Genomic DNA, 16,654 nt, shown 5'->3' with positions numbered 1-16,654 from the left:
ACAGCACTGGAAAGTTCTTGTTGAAGTATTGAACCATAGACCAAAGTAGGTATTGATTATTGTGACAATGCCAGCTTAAAGATTTTGGAGTGGCAATGTTAAACAAGGTATTATCAAGAACACAATAAACAGGTAGACACCTAGAATATTTTGATGGTGGCAAACAAAATAAGTTGCTGAAGAATATATGAAAAATTTGCAGGGAAAAAAAAGTTACCCTGGGGAGAACAGGAAGGGCTGTCTGAGTTTTTCTTTCTCCTTCGAGAGCAAGAAAGCAGAACAGGTATTACAACACAAAACAGCTTTGAAGAAAAACATTTTCAACCTAACCACCAGGAGGTTTAAAATAGTAACCACTTTCAAAGGGCAGGCTCTCCCTTCCTTCCATTCTTGCCTCACATTAAAACTAATTTGCTTGATTAATAAGAGAAATAACGTTCTCCTCCATATTCAGCTGTCTCTCAGGGAGAGTAATTTCTCACTGGGCACTGAATCTATAGTGGAAAGAATTAGGAGTGGAAAAGACATCTACTTGTATCAGAACTGCAATTTCTCTTTTAGAAGGACAGCAAGGTAACGGGCAGACTCAGTATGTAATAACTCACATGGTTTTCCTGTTGATAGGTTGTAGCAGTTGCTATATTCTGTCTTCCACATTTCCCCCAGGAGCTCCTAACTGTAGGTATCAATTTGCAGAGTTGTTAGCCTACCCAGTAATATTGAAGCTTCTCATTTTCAAAGGTACTGGAAATAATGCAAATAACATTTTTCCTCTTTCCCACTCCAACTACACTTTATAGCTCCTATCACTGCAACTCATTCTACCTATACATTTTAATTTATTAAGTAGATCATCAGTAAAGGCTGCTGAAGAATTTGACAAGTTTTTTTCTTCATAAACATGTATTTGCTCATCATCCATTGGTGTAACAAAAATGTCTCCACTTTCAATTTCTCAAGATTTTATTAGTAAAATAAAACCTAGGCTTCAAGCCTAATGACTGCAAAGCCACTTCCAAGCACCAACCACGTACAAAGCAAACCAGTATTCCCTTCCTCAGACATACCACTGACACTATTGCTCTCAGCATTCCCCCAAAAAAACAGCAAATGAATGCATTTTTCATACAAGCTCTGGTTTGCTTCAGTACTACAATAAGTGATTTCAAATACAACAATTATGCAGTGAAGTTAAAAATACTTTAGGACATGGAAAAAAACTGAAACTATGGTTTAGGCACAAAAATCCTTGATATTTGAAAGCTTCATAGATAAAATTAGTTCTTCATATGCATGCATTTTAAACACAGGTTAGGTATTCATTTTAGATTCTAGAGCTACAATATGTATGTTTTAAAAAAACTGAAAATATCAAGGGTATCATATTTCTATTTCATTTATCCTCTTAAGAAAGTGAGAGATATTTGTCAACAATCAATAAAAAAAAATACTTTACAGATACAGATTATGGAAACCACTGCACCCAAACAACAGAGGAAGGAAGAAAATAAACTGCAGATGATACCAACACAAATCTAAATTTAGATCAACGTGCACATCAATCAAATGAATATTCTTTTTAGCAGAGTAAATGGTGAAGCCAACACACTGTACTAGCTTAGTTCAATTTCCTTACTATTATACATTTATCATTATAGCTTATTACTTTTGAACTTCTCTCACACATCTTTTTATGGCACTACATAAACAGATTCTCTATCAGTTTCCCTGAACAACCTTGTAAAAATAATAACTCAAGAACTAAGGTGGCAAAGAGGGGAAGACAGAGTACTTTATCATTAAAAAAAAATCAGACAAGAAAACACATACTCAGATTCTGAGAACTTAATGTGAGGAGTATCATCACTATCAGACCGATGTGAATGACTTCCTACGTTAGAACTGAACACCGGGGCCTTAGAGAGGGTTTTAACCACTTACAGCAGCCATTCACAACTCGGGGTGGGGGGGAGGGGAGGAAGGCGGGGAGCGAATCCAACTACTGTCCAAAGGTTTTATTTTGTTGTCTGAAGAAGGTAAAGTATGCTCCTGTCACTGCAGGCAGATGCAAACATCCAGAGCTACTGTGTGTGGCCACTGAACTTTGATTTTAAAGGTAGTAAGCCTACCAGACCCTTTTCACATGCTTTTTGTAGCGCTTCCAAGCCAACCAGCCAAGAGGCTGACTGAGCAAGACTGCGATGTATAAACTCACCCTGGTAGGAACCTTCACACTGTGGGTGATCTTAACAAAATTAAAGGCACACAGTTTATGCTGTGATACCTATTCATGTTGCGTTCACTCTTTACTCACAGGGCAATTAAGATCATGAGACTTTTGTCTGTTAACTTCAGCTAGAAGAATCCTTGCTGCTCGGCACACCATGTGAACACTTTGTCTTAATTAAGAGAAAATCATATTGCCTTCCTATTTTTAAAAATGACTAGTAACAAAGTCTATCCAAGATCTCTGTCAAGTAAACGACTCTAGAGAAAATCTTCCCGTTTTCTTGTTTTCATTTAAATTATCAACTCCACTTAAAGGATATTACAGCAGGCAAGTGTGTAACAGAACTCCTGCATCAAGGCATTGGAACAGGGGAGCTCGTGCTGCTCCTGCCCATTCCCCATATACCAGACACCGCTTTCACAGCATCAAGGATACCCGATGGAGAATCCTGAACCTCATCCTGAAGTTTATACCCTGCATGTTAAGTTCAGCTACCTCTGAATCCAATTCACTGTAATAAGCCCAGCAGAAAGCTTACTGAAACATTTCTATTGATGCTGTTCTGCCACACACCTAGCATCGCACCGCCGTGTGCTAGGACTTGGGGATGCTAGGCAACGCAGCAATCCAGGCAGCAGGGAATAACACTGAAAGCATCTTCCAACACACAAAATATTTTGGTGAAAGCAAGGTAAGCAACCACCTGGGACTTTAAACCACGAGGCAGTATCTCCTCATTCTACAGCCACAGAGAGTCAGCGCTCCAGCTTCAGCACTCTTCAGTGTGCTGAACTCCAACTCACAGAATCAACCTCCTTTCGGACACATTTTCATCAGCTTAAACAATGCGAGCAGGTGGCTTTTTTCTTTGTATGCTTGAAGCAATGCAAAAGATACGATGTCAGAACTCCGAAAGTCTCCCCATAATAATGAAAACCCTCACTAAAATTCAGTAGCAGTTGCCAACTTAGAACTAAGAATATTTTATAAAAGCAGAAATCTCTCGAATTCTCAGAGTACTCAAAGCACAATTTTAATGAAGGAAAAACTAAATTCACAGGAATATTGCAATTTTTAAAGAAAAATGAAAAATTTATCTTGAAATTCACAGTTACTTTTTAAAATTTTGCCAATAACTAGTACAAGATACAGCACCATTCATTGTGAATGTTTATACCAGAGGGCAAACCACTTCCATGGAGAAACGCTGAAGTCACACTGATGTTATTCAAATTACTATTAAATTTAGCAGCCATGCTTCCCTCCTGAGGACAACTGATATTCCTTTTTTTTCTTTTTTTTAACTGAAATGCTTAAATAAGCGTGCAATAATGCACCAGAACCACAATTTAGCTACATCACTAAACCAAATTTACTGTTACGATATGAAAAGGACGCGTTCTCTCTACATGAGTGATAACCAGCCCTGGTTCTCTAATTCTTCTTTGCTATCACCTCTTTGTACAAAACTAAAACGAGACACAGTTTCAATAATAATTGCTAAAGGGCACTGTGTAACTTACACATTTCTTCATGAGTACAGGAACTTCCAGTGCTGAAAAGGTCAATAGTTGAACTAACGTGGAATACTACTGAACAAATAACCTACGCCTAACAATTACACAAAACCAAATGAATCTTCTAAGACATTCTGATTTTGTAGCATAATTAGGTAATTTTCCTGTACTCAAGCTGCTATGCTAACATTAACTCTGCATCTTGAAAATTAATATATATTCTTATATATATAAAAACCATAAAAATATATAATATATGTAATTTTATCATATATTATACTTATCATTTATATATATTTTACACCTATTTAAAAACACTTGTCTTTGTATTGCTTCCAAAGGTGTACATCTTTGCAAATACAAGAGGAAGCACAATGAAATGATAAGCTGGAAAATCAAAACTTCTTTAAATCTATGGAGGTAATTCTAAAAATGGAGAAAGCGAAATGAACAATGTCCCATGTGTAGGGATGTTTTCTGGCAAGGGAAAATGGAAGTTAGAAATGCAAAAAACCCCCAAACCCAACCTAAATAAGTCATCATAAAAATAACAAAACAAAGTAAGCTGTATCACAATCAACAACCAGGGAGAAAAGAAAATAAACATTAAGGGTAGGACACTGAATGGAAAATTAATTTTGTGGATGTCAGTCTTTACTACAGAAAAGGAATAAGAACTGTTCTCAACAGATTAAAGAAATAAGAATAAAGTACTTGTGTCAAAAGAAAGAAAAGTCTGCATTACCATCAGCATAAGAATAGTACTTATGTATAAATTCTAGCAGAGTTTTTGTCATCTATTCAGCATATCACTCTTAAACAGTAATAAAACCCTTTACAACTAGAACTTGCGTACTGGACAGGAGTCACATTTACACCTTTTCAACACAAAAACATGCTGCAGCACGAGCCAGGCCAGCAAGCCATAATTTCAGTACCAGGTAAAACAGGACACTTTGATAAATCCAGCATAACAAGGACATGTCAGTACAACTCCCGAACACAAACTGCTATTATCCACTGTTTATTTTCCCTTCATGCTATAGAAGTTACTGGATTTTCAACAACATTCTAACAAAGTTCTTTGCAACAGACTTTTGAGGAAACAATTAAGGAAACTAAGATGGAACAAGGTAAGAAACACAGTTTAGATAGAGTCATAGAGTCATAGAATCATAGGGTTGGAAGGGACCTCTGGAGATCATCTAGTCCAACCCCCCTGCCAGAGCAGGGTCACCTAGAGCAGGTTACACAGGAACGCGTCCAGGTGGGTTTTGAATGTCTCCAGAGATGGAGACTCCACCACCTCTCTGGGCAGCCTGTGCCAGTGCTCTGCCACCCTCAGGGTAAAGAAGTTCCTCCTCATGTTTAGGTATGGATCCTCATGTTTAGATATGGATCACAAGCTGCAAGAACAGATACAAACAATAACTATGCAGAAGAGCTATACTAGAATCGGGTATCACACTGCCCAGCGCAGGTAAGTGCAAGGTACAGGAGGATTTATCCAGCTGGAATTGTGCAGGTGCACCATTTAAATAATGCTGAAGAACAATCCCAGGGCAAGATGTCCAAAATCACCCAATATTCATTTTCAAAAGTGACTTACCCTCTAAAAAGATTATGTGTCACTGAAAAATTTGTATGAGTTAGGAGCCCAAGTCTCCTGCAAACATGAGATCAGATGACATTTTTAGATCCGGAAGCAGTAAAATTCTGAACAGCCACTAAATGAGCAGCAAGATTCAAACTAGGAAACAAGATGTGCATCCCGAAGACAGAAACAGAAAGCACTGCTGAAGCATTCAGGGGAGATAATCGTAGCAAACGAAAAAAGACTAATGCAGAGAACAAGGGAAGTAAGCAGACACGGTTTCCCAACTGTGCGAATAAAGATCTTCGTGACTGTGTCTGTTCCATGACACCTGGATGTTAAGACAGTCTGTGATACGTTTATGTAAAGTTAAACCCTAAAGCACATTAAAAGAATGCTAAAGCTCCAAAATCAAGGACTCTGATAGAAAACATGAGAAATGAGTACTTTATTTGGCCCTGCTAGACCTTGAGAGCCTAAGGAGACTTTTCAACAAAGTAAGCTTCTTTAAAAAACTGCAGTGCAAGAAGCTGCGTTCAGGGTGATCTTATCAACTCACCAGCAGAGTTCAGACCTCCAGATCTACAACTGACCTACCACCGTTTCAGACTGCATCCAGTCAACGCTAGGACATTACTTCCCATGTGTAAAAAGTAAGAGAGTAGATAAAAGATGGAAGAAGACCAAGAAATATGCTGCAAGTTCCAAATTTTTGGGCTTCCTGCTCTCAGCAAAACAGAAAAACATACTCTAACAGACAGTTATGGCTCCTAAATCCAATTTAAAAGTACTACAGGGGTGTATGCTATGGCAATTGCAGTTATTTCTACCCCGTGCACCCAGCATCTCTTTACATGCACCACTTCTGCTCCACTCTGCTTCAAGCTCCTGCATCTCTATTTATTTTCTCCCCACACCAGATTGAAAAGCCTGAACTCTTCACAGCCCTATTCTCTGTCACATTCTGGGTCTCCCTCTCCGCTTGTGTTGCCATTCTCAGTCCTAAGACTCTTCATCTCCAATCACCTGGTTTAAGACTCCTGCTGTTCCCCAATATTTCTATCCTCTTTTCCACCCTACTTCTCACCCCCCTAAACCCCAAAATACCAGTCAAATTATTTCTCTTCCATTCTGTACTGATACAGAAACAGGTATAAGAACGGCACATTTTTCTGTCTATGCTGGGTGTCTGCACATGGCTCTTTTTTCCCCACTCTTCCCTATCTACCCTTTGAGGATGATGTCATCTGTTCACACCATCTTAACTAGCATCTGCACAGCAATGGCTTGTAAGCATGTCTATCCATCCACCTACTCCTGATTGCTTCCATATGGTACTGCTGCTTCTCCTGATTTTCTCTCCAGAAAACTTAAGCTTGATATGTTCACAACTCAACTCCTTATCATTCCTCTCAAACACTTTTTGCAGATAAAACTTTTGCCATTATCACCTCCCGTAATATAGGAAATCTTTCGTGACCCCTTTGCCTGCATTTGAACTACATATCCACACTATATCCAAAATCCTGTTACAGTCTTCCTCCGTGTGCACATTTTTTCTTTCTAAGAGTACAGCTCATCCAATATGTCCATCCTTGTTCAGGCACACACTGAAGAATTAGAAAGGGAGATGGAGATTCATCTGTTTAAATTTAGACAGGCTTCCCTACTTATCCTAAGTCATACTGAAAGTGAAGCAAGTAAATCTCTTTAATATATTAGTATTTAGGCTTTCATTTCAGGAATCCTCTTTATCACGTCACCCTTAAGAGTTATGCTGGTATCACTGGTTTCAAGCTCTTAGGAGGCAGACGACCCAGAGACAGCTCCAAGAGCTCAATCAGTTGCTACTCAGACAGACGGTACCTACTGATCTTTGTTCAAAGTTTCTGCAATCTTTATTCAGCTATTTCCTGAAGGTAAAAGAGTACGGAATAGGAAAGACGCTAGACAGATATGTAGCCATTTTAAAAAGTAAAGTATGTGTTACCTAGAGATAAACAATACATTGGATGGCTGTCTGAGAGAAAAATAAAGAGAAGAAATGCAGACATCCCAGTTACACAACTGCATTTTATAATTGCATTAATAACTTAAAAACAGAGGACCCCATCAAAATTTGACCAAAACTGCCATCTTAGTACAGCTGCTTATGTAAGAACCACGTTATAACATTTAGTATTTTATCTAACTTTAAAAAAAAAAAATCTTTGAAATCAAGGAAAAAAAAAATCAAAACCAGAAAAAATCCCACACCCCATACTTATCTGAGATGAAATGCTACCAGGAGGACATTTTATACTCAGATATTCTTAAATTACTTGCTTCAGGAAACCGATTTTTTAAAAAATATTATTTTAGGTTGTATACTGGATTTATTTCCAAAGTTTATTTTAGCATTAGTACTAATTAAAACAGCTATTGTGCTACATTTCTCTTACTCCTCATTATGTGGTTGTGAGCATTGTTTATACTGATAGAACAGAATCAGAAATAAGTTCCAAGAGAAAAAAGTGAAAATGAATACACCCCCTGTCCCCTGCACAGCAAAGGTCAAGAACATCATGCAAGACATCCTTACAAAAACCTGTGAAGTCTCTAGCAAAATTCATGTTGGATTTATGGAACATACAAGATTTTTTTTTAGAAGTTAACATTTCAACACAATTAACAGCCTACACTACTATACATACATTGTACATGGTGATGGATCATGAAAATCATTTTTTTCTGATTGATGAACTAAACTGAATTATCAACTCATTCTAAGGGTCTGAATAATCTCTGTGAATCCCAACAGAAATTTTCCTAAAATACATGCGGGTACCAACTTGTCCTGAATATAATTTATTCAAGACAAGACCCAAATGTTCACTTGCGTATAAACACATCAGGTGAAATTCGGCATGGGTCAAAGAGGCAGTTTTATTTCAGAGACATTCTTAGGACGAAAAAAAAAAAAAAAAAGGAAAGTGAAAGTAGGCAAATTCAAATATAGATTGTTGGAAGCTTTTTAAGTAATAAACGTTTAATCCCTTTTTTTTTCAGTGTCATGTGGTTTCCAGTGTACACAAAGTGAAGACTGAAAAGGTAAAAATAAAACTGGCATACCCTTAATATATTCCAGAATTCATAAATCATTTGTAAATTTAGTCCTTTTATAAAACAATCCTTATATAAATCAGGGGGAGGGGGGCATCAATCCCATATATGAAGCACAATTTAAGCCCCACATCACTGACCAATCAAAATTAGTGAATGCACTGCATCTCTCTGCAGTGAGGAGAAGCGACAAGGTAGGCTGTCATTCTGCAAAAGCTGCCCATCGCAAGCTTTCCTCTCAACAGCACTGCTTTTCTTTTTTAGAAAGCTTGAATCCCAGTGGTGTCTCTGGAGACAAGAAGCCTTCAGTATGTTAAATTACTTTCATTATGTATTTTCAGATGCTTATTGATTCTACAGTAGAAGAGTGGGAGACTGCAGCAGCCTGTAAAGCAGAACTAAAGCAGTTGTATACATTAGCAGTATGCTGAAACAATGGCACACTACAGGCACAAATTTTCATTAAGGTCATTTTTTGAAGATATGCTTATTACCCTCTTTCCCTTCTACTCTGCCAACAAGTGAACAAAATGAATCCCTCCAACCTGGAACTGCTTCACCTGCATCGAGAATTTATCAAATCTTTAGTGGAGGTAAGATCTGTTCCTTATTATGGTATGCACAATAAGCAACATTTAACAAAAAAAATTGGAGTAAAAAGGGAAGATATCAGATTCAACTTACATTAAGCGCTAGTATCTTGTTATATTTGAGACCAGGAAATCTTCAAGTGCTCTTTCCCCCTCCCCATTAAAAACACAATGGTAGAAAAAATGTGATTTTGTATGAAAGTCTTGTAGAATATTAAGAACCTGTTTTGGTCATACAACATAAAGACAGTACAGTTTAAGCTAATACAGTATTGGGGGAAAAAAAAAACACAGAATGCAACCGGGAATATTTTTTTCCTCCCACAGCAGTATTTTCAAATATTGGCAGTTAAATATGCTACAGATCTATTCAGTTACTCCTTGAAGGATCAGACAGTCTGTAATTGGTGTATACTTATTGCTTTATAAAGGTTGGCTAATATGATTAATCTCTGATTGATAAAGAAATCCCTCTTTTTTGTTATTGTTTTTTTTTTAAAACTTATTTCCTTCATTACCCTGTACATTCAAGCTGTTTATTAAAAACAGGGATTTGCTAAACATTGATTTCAAGAAAGGAAATTATAACTGTGCAAATTAAACAAAAACATATTTTCTATAAATCTCATTGACTCTGCTCAATTTCTCATTAGAAGACAAGAGAGTTGTATGTATAAACTACATTTTCTAGCTCTAGTCACAGACTCTCGACATCCAACAGTTACTGCTTCTAGTCGGGGTTTTTTGTAACCTGCGCTATTTGGAGAACAGGAAACTTGTCCAAAAACCTAAATTCTTTTAAGTTGACAGAAGAATGACATGATTTTACTAGCAAATAGTGAACACACTAACTGATTTTCTATGTAATCTGTAAGACCCAATTTCAGAGATCTTTTAATAAAATAAGTGCTATTAAAAATATATATTCTTGCATTACTTTATTTTGAAATTGTAAGCCCTACTTTTAACCTTTTTTTTCCTCCCCTTCACAAGGGCATGCAGCAACTAATTCAGTTTTACAACTGACAATATGAAGAATGCAGTTGACCGGGTATCTTTCTAGCTGTATGACCTACAAGCAGCAGGACGCATCACTAAAATGTATTCTTAAGACATAAAGGAATTAGAAACAAAACATGGAACACACTTGTATTACCATTTACGTGCACGACACTTCAACAATATACATGGAGGACTAACACATCTGCTCAGATTTTCATTAAAAGAAGAGTGCAAAGATTGATTCTTAAAATGGTGAGCATTTCTTAAAGGGGATTTATAATTTAAAACCAGAATTGTGGAAACTACTGATGCATGAAGAAACAATGAAACATGAATTCCCAAAAGGAGAATATGCATACTTCACCAGCAAGCTGAATAAGGGTTTAACCAAGCTTTTTCTATACTACTCGTTAAATAACTTATTTGTCATAATGACTAATGGATACTTTTCTCTCAATTTTATGGTCTGTTATGTATTCTCCTTAAGTGAAAATAAACCAAATTAGGTAACTCATGGTTACTCTCAAAGCACATGAACTGGATTTTATGATGTATAGCAACTTCTTTGACTAAGCCATCACTCAAAAGTAATGAGCAGGAATATTACAGAAAGAAATAACGCAACCATAAACTAAAGGATGTCTACATGCACTCTGAACACAGAGTTAAGAATATTTTATTTTTTTTTTTAAACCTGGAAATTAAAACCAGGCTGCTACAAAATGCAACAGGGGAATGAAATTAACATCACTTAAAAGAAGGTTTATTTGTTATTGCTGGCTTGAACAGACACGCAGAATATGCACTGGTCTGTAGAAGCATCTCAGGCAATTAAGAAGTCCCCATGTTTAATCAGAATTTTTTGCTGCTGAAGTGCTGGAACAAAAAAAAGAAAAAAAATACCTGCGAGGAATGAAATAAGAGCCCAGCTACCACTTGGTTTCCAGGTTACAGTGCATGTCAAATATCTGTCAGTGACACCCTGTATCAATTTATGACAAGCTGCCGCAATGATGTGAAAGGCCCTTGAGGCAGAGAGAACAGGTAGGTCAGCAGTTGCATGCTCCCCTCCTCGCCTCAGCCTTGGCAAGGCAACGGGCACCGTCCAGAGAGGGTAAATTAGATCCCTGCCTTGACATTTCTGCTTCTATTTAACTGAAATCTAAACAATGCAACAAGGAGGTGATGTTCAATCTATCCATAAGACTTAGCACATCTGAAGTTGCTTGGTTTGTTCTGTTTTGTTTGGGTTTTTTTTACACAAAATTTCAGGTGGTGTAAGGTTAGAGTTAATATCGTCATTTGTTTTAGCAGATCTGCTTGTGATTTCCTCCTGGCTTTTGCTAATACGAAAGAACTCCATTTATCCCGTAATGCATTTGGAATGGTTTCTTGAAATCCATTCACAGCCAGGGCAGCGTACACAGAGCAAATCGTATTCCTGAGGGTTAAAATAAACCTAATAGAGGTTGCCTAAATTAGAAATTAAACAAAGCTTTTGAAATATTTCTTGTTTCATTTCACACCTGAGACTAATACGTTCTAATTTACATCTTTTGTATTTAAGAGGCACATGTGAAATAGCTGTTGAAGCATACCAAGAATTTTCATCATACAATTTGCAATTAATAGTACTGTGCAATTGAGGCTTTTCAGAACTGCAGATGAAATCCATTTGCATATTATGTCCCAAGTGTGCTTAATTCATACTTTCATTAAAAAAGACCTCATTTTTGTTCACCTTAGTGCTATCCATTATTAATGTATTCAGAATGGAACAAAGGTCTGCATTTAAATTTATTTTCATGCCAAGTATGTCCTCTCTTAAATTTAAAGCTACCTAAAAAAAACCCAACCATCAAGTATCATAACAAGAAACTGAATACCCTCTTTTATTTATTCATTTAATTACAAACTCAAGAGCTGGCTAACAATATAAATAATACAAACATCTGCATTACATGCAGATGCTACATTTACAACCTATCCATATGTGTAAAACAAAGCAGATGAGCCACAAAATATAAAATCTCCTAGATGTAAAAATATTACTTTTTTTGAACCTCACTTATTCTTAAGACAAACATGCTGTGTATATAAATCCATTGGATTTAACTGCAGTTTGTATTAAAAAACAAATGACGAAAAAAAACAAACAAAAAAAACCCTGAAAGAGACAATTTTCTTTTTAAGTATTATTTTCTAAAATTATTCCCTTAAATCTATTCTGGAATAAAATTAAATACTCTTGCATTCCATGTAGGCACTGATTTCCTTAAGAAATTAAATATTCAAATCAGAAAAAGGAAACGTAGTATTTTTATAATAAACTCCATTCCCTCAAACCCACAAATGTTTTGCATTTGAAATTATATATACTTATATAAAATTGTAGTTGTAAGCTTCATACACGTAGATGCACCAAAGATAAAAGTGAACAGAAGTCTTCAAGCTCTGTAAAAACCTGCTAAATTACAGAACGTCAAGTTTAAGCCCACAACACTATTGCAAACTGTTCATAAGAGAGGGTGATAAATTGCCATAAATAATTTAAGTGTTCTTTTTATGATACGTAAGCAACAGTGCTCCATGTTCCTATCACTTTCTTTTTCCATGAGAGCCTTTCTAAAGTGATCTTGAGTACTAATTTGTTAATACTTAACAACATTCTTCTAAAATGACCCTCAATGCCATACAAAGGCAATGCACAAGTATAGTTTATTCAACAAATGGGCCCTTTGTAAAAACCACATCACTATAAATAAAGCCTTGTCTCCTTAAGTGGAAGCTTTTCACTTTTTTTTTTTTTTAACAAATCCTGCTTTCCTTTGAAAAGGAAAGACCCTATTCTAGATCCTCAGGCTTTTGAGTTCATGCCAACTAAAGCTCTAAATGTACAGTAAATCAAGAGTTTGATAAGAATAGATGCTTTTCCTCCCTCCTCCTTCCCCAGCATTTATCTACAGTAAGTGTTAAAAAAAGAAATCAAATAGTTCCATATTTTATTTCACCTTTCAGGAGAAAAAACAACTGCAACAAAAGAATGTGTTTCTCCCCCATTCTGGAAGTCAACATGCAGTCTGAATCTAACATTACAGTTCGAGATGCCATTGATGACATCGACACCAACATGTACCGACCACTGTCATACCCATTAAGCTTTCAAGTTTCTCTCACTGGATTTTTGATGTTAGAAATTGTTTTGGGACTTGGCAGCAACCTCACTGTGCTGGTACTTTACTGTATGAAATCCAACTTAATCAATTCTGTCAGTAACATAATTACAATGAACCTTCATGTACTTGATGTAATAATTTGTGTGGGATGTATTCCTCTAACTATAGTTATCCTTCTGCTTTCACTGGAGAGTAACACTGCTCTCATCTGCTGCTTCCATGAGGCTTGTGTCTCTTTCGCAAGCGTTTCAACTGCAATCAACGTCTTTGCTATCACTCTGGACCGATACGACATCTCCGTAAAACCTGCCAATCGAATTCTGACCATGGGAAGGGCTGTGATATTAATGACATCAATATGGATCATTTCACTTTTTTCCTTCCTGATTCCTTTCATTGAAGTCAACTTTTTCAGCCTTCGAAGCGCAAGTACTTGGGAAAATAAGACACTTTTGTGCGTGAGTACAAACGAGTACCACACTGAGCTAGGAATGTACTACCACCTTCTCGTTCAGATTCCAATCTTTTTCTTCACTGTTATAGTAATGCTAATCACGTACACCAAAATACTCCAGGCTCTAAATATTCGGATTGGTACAAGATTTACAACGGGACAAAAGAAAAAAGCTAGAAAGAAAAAAACTATTTCTTTGACCACTCAGCACGAGACTACAGATGTGTCCCACAGCAGTGCAGGAAGAAACGTCGTCTTTGGCGTAAGGACTTCTGTCTCTGTCATAATTGCTCTCCGCCGAGCCGTAAAACGGCACCGGGAGCGACGAGAACGGCAAAAGAGAGTCTTCAGAATGTCCCTCTTGATTATCTCAACATTCCTTCTCTGCTGGACACCCATCTCTGTTTTAAACACCACCATCTTATGTTTGGGCCCAAGTGACCTTTTGGTAAAGTTGCGATTATGTTTTCTAGTAATGGCATATGGAACAACTATATTTCACCCTCTACTTTATGCATTCACAAGACAAAAGTTTCAGAAAGTTCTGAAAAGTAAGATGAAAAAGCGAGTTGTTTCAATAGTGGAAGCAGATCCCATGCCAAATAACGCTGTAATACACAACTCATGGATAGAGCCTAAAAGGAACAAAAAGATTACCTTTGAAGACAACGAAGTAAGGCAGAAATGTTTAGTACCTCAGGTTGTCACTGACTAGATTTCAGTATTCACCAAAACACATCAAGCGGAATATTTGAACAAATTGTAGAAAAATACTGCCAAATAAGAAAAACTTTTTTAAACTATTGGCGAGACTGTAAATTTTCAATATATATGTTAAATAGACTAGGTCTTGTATCTTCAATTTCTTCATTATGTAAGATATATGTTGCATGGCCGTTTGTTAGTGTAACACCATATGTATATTTGTCAAAAATATTCAAGTCCTCTTTTTTAGAAAATAAATAGCCTTAAAGGAAGTGCAAACTTTTAAAAATATTTGTATGGCTCAGTTTCTCTGTAAATATAAAAGAATTTTTAAACAAAAATTCCACTCGGGAATACTTTTCTAAAGCACAAGTTCAACATTTTGCATGATAAGATATTTTTAAATTTAAGTCATAAACAGTATTGATCAGAGATATTCTGAATGCTCCACAGCTACAACTTGGACACATTTTGACCTCATACTTAAATAGCTACTTAATTCAAATTTCTCCAGCATGCAATTAACATGCATGCGTAGACAAAGCCATTTATGTGATGTCCTTTAAATAATGGCTCGGAATCCATTAATTTTGATAGGGAAAAAAAATAATTCATGTTGATCCAAAAATTGACAGTACTTTTCAGAAAAGAAAAAGGTCTTGTGTATACAATCCCAGATCCACAGTTTCTACGTAGAAAACACACAACTTTGAATAATTACACAGGAGTGATGGAAGGGATAAGGGGAAAAGATAGGTTAAATGAAAGCAAAAATCACAGACAAGAAAGTTATTTGGCTTGATGCAACCAACACAGACATTCCTGTTCAAAGGCTTGGATTTTCACATTGGAGGGGTTTAGCTAGATCTCTAGTGTGCCAAGATTTTCTTGCCCTCAATAACTTTTGTATTATTTTGACTTCACTTCTCCTTTGATGATATTCTGTTCTAGCCATGCAACTGCTTTGTCACAAACCAGTCACCATTACTGCTAGCTACTCAATTTCTGTATTTCCTTGACCACCACGGTATACCATCATTCTACATCCCCTTTTCTATCTCATCTTATATCTGCAATAAAGAATCAAGAAGCCTTAAGAAGCCATCGTCATCCATAGCATTGTAATCAAGAATTAAGATATTCATACAAACAAAAGTTTGTTGAGTGGTTTGCACTATCCCCCACTTTAAAAAAATCATAATTTCTATGAACAGTGGCTACATTCATTGACTTAGTCACCAGCTGGGGGGAGAGAAGGAAACAAAACAAAAAACTGCAAAAATCAATCGGCATGATTTCACTTGTCTTGTTATATAAACTGCTCAGTGTGTCACCAGCTACCAGTATAATTAAAAGGCTAATTCTCAATAAGTATTGGCTTCTATTAAAAAAAAAAAACAAACAAAACAAACAACAACAGAGCATATCCTTGAACATGAGAGCTAGTTTGACCGAAGTATTACATTAAAAATAGGGATTTCTTCTGAAGCATCTTTCTGAAGTTGCATATTAAAAAAAACCTGCAGATTTAAGGGAGCAAAAAGCTATTTTCCATTACATCATTAAATTATTAATCATATGCATATTATCAAAACTATTTTTGTGGTTAAAAAAAAAAAAAGGCAGTCCTTGTAACGTCCCTTAGTTTACTTAGGCTTATGCCTTGCCTTACCAGAACAGAAGATTCAAAAAAATAGTACTACAGCTCCGTATTCCTCAAAGACCAGCCATTTATAATCATCCAAATTCTACCTAGAAGTTGTATTATCTAATTGATAATAATCTGTTATCTAAAATTACTGTGTAACATATATTCAAACATTAATTTCACTAGCTTTTTTCTAAAAACAATCCCAATGACATCCACATTCAACTGTACTCACTCACGGTGTTGATTTCATCCAAGCTATTCCTAGTTTCCTACAAGAACTGAAATAGTTATTTGAGAGGTTGCAGGAGGGAAGTAAACTTAATGGTTTTATGCAATAAGCTTCTTTTAAAAAAAAAAATCCCATATGCTCCAAATTTATCACTTCAAAAACATTCTTTCAGGAATAAGCTCTTCTGAAAAGAAATGTGCCCAAAAAACCTAAGCAGGAACTATATTTTTTTCTTTTTGTAATACTTCTTCCTTTCTCTACCTCACTATCCTCTGTATTATGAACACCAGAAGGAGGAGAAAGTGGGATCTCTAGGGTTAATGGCATAATACGATTTAACTGATTCCTTATCTGCCAAATAAAGCATTCTTAAATCAATTAAAAATACTATTCATTTATTTAAA

General features: G+C 36.2%; 2 protein-coding genes across 5 annotated transcripts in view; one reads left to right on the top strand and one right to left on the bottom strand.

The window, feature by feature from the left end:
• The window catches only part of COG5 (component of oligomeric golgi complex 5), a 191,442-nt gene that overhangs the window by 144,805 nt on the left and 29,983 nt on the right, over positions 1-16,654 (bottom strand). The window lies entirely within an intron of this gene.
• On the top strand, positions 8,591-15,949 carry GPR22 (G protein-coupled receptor 22). Of its 4 annotated transcripts, XM_063323425.1 has the most exons (4): positions 8,591-8,637; positions 8,785-9,036; positions 10,027-11,079; positions 13,054-15,947. In XM_063323425.1, the coding sequence occupies exon 4, from the start codon at positions 13,079-13,081 to the stop codon at positions 14,378-14,380; it is 1,302 nt and encodes a 433-aa protein (XP_063179495.1). In that variant the 5' UTR covers positions 8,591-8,637; positions 8,785-9,036; positions 10,027-11,079; positions 13,054-13,078; the 3' UTR covers positions 14,381-15,947. The 4 variants fall into 4 exon arrangements, with proteins under 4 accessions (XP_063179495.1, XP_063179494.1, XP_063179493.1 ...); XM_063323424.1 differs by lacking the exon at positions 8,591-8,637 and having other exon boundaries at positions 8,649-9,036; positions 10,027-10,287; XM_063323423.1 differs by lacking the exon at positions 8,591-8,637 and having other exon boundaries at positions 8,649-9,036.

This window comes from Chroicocephalus ridibundus, chromosome 1 (assembly GCF_963924245.1).
Source record: "Chroicocephalus ridibundus chromosome 1, bChrRid1.1, whole genome shotgun sequence".
Lineage (NCBI taxonomy): Eukaryota > Metazoa > Chordata > Aves > Charadriiformes > Laridae > Chroicocephalus > Chroicocephalus ridibundus.
Note: the sequence above shows the minus strand (reverse complement) of the source record. Positions and strands in the feature narration are given on the sequence as shown.

Coding starts and splice junctions, on each gene's coding strand:
- GPR22 (XM_063323426.1), top strand. CDS start 13,079: ATGTGTTTCTCCCCCATTCTGGAAGTCAACATGCAGTCTGAATCTAAC.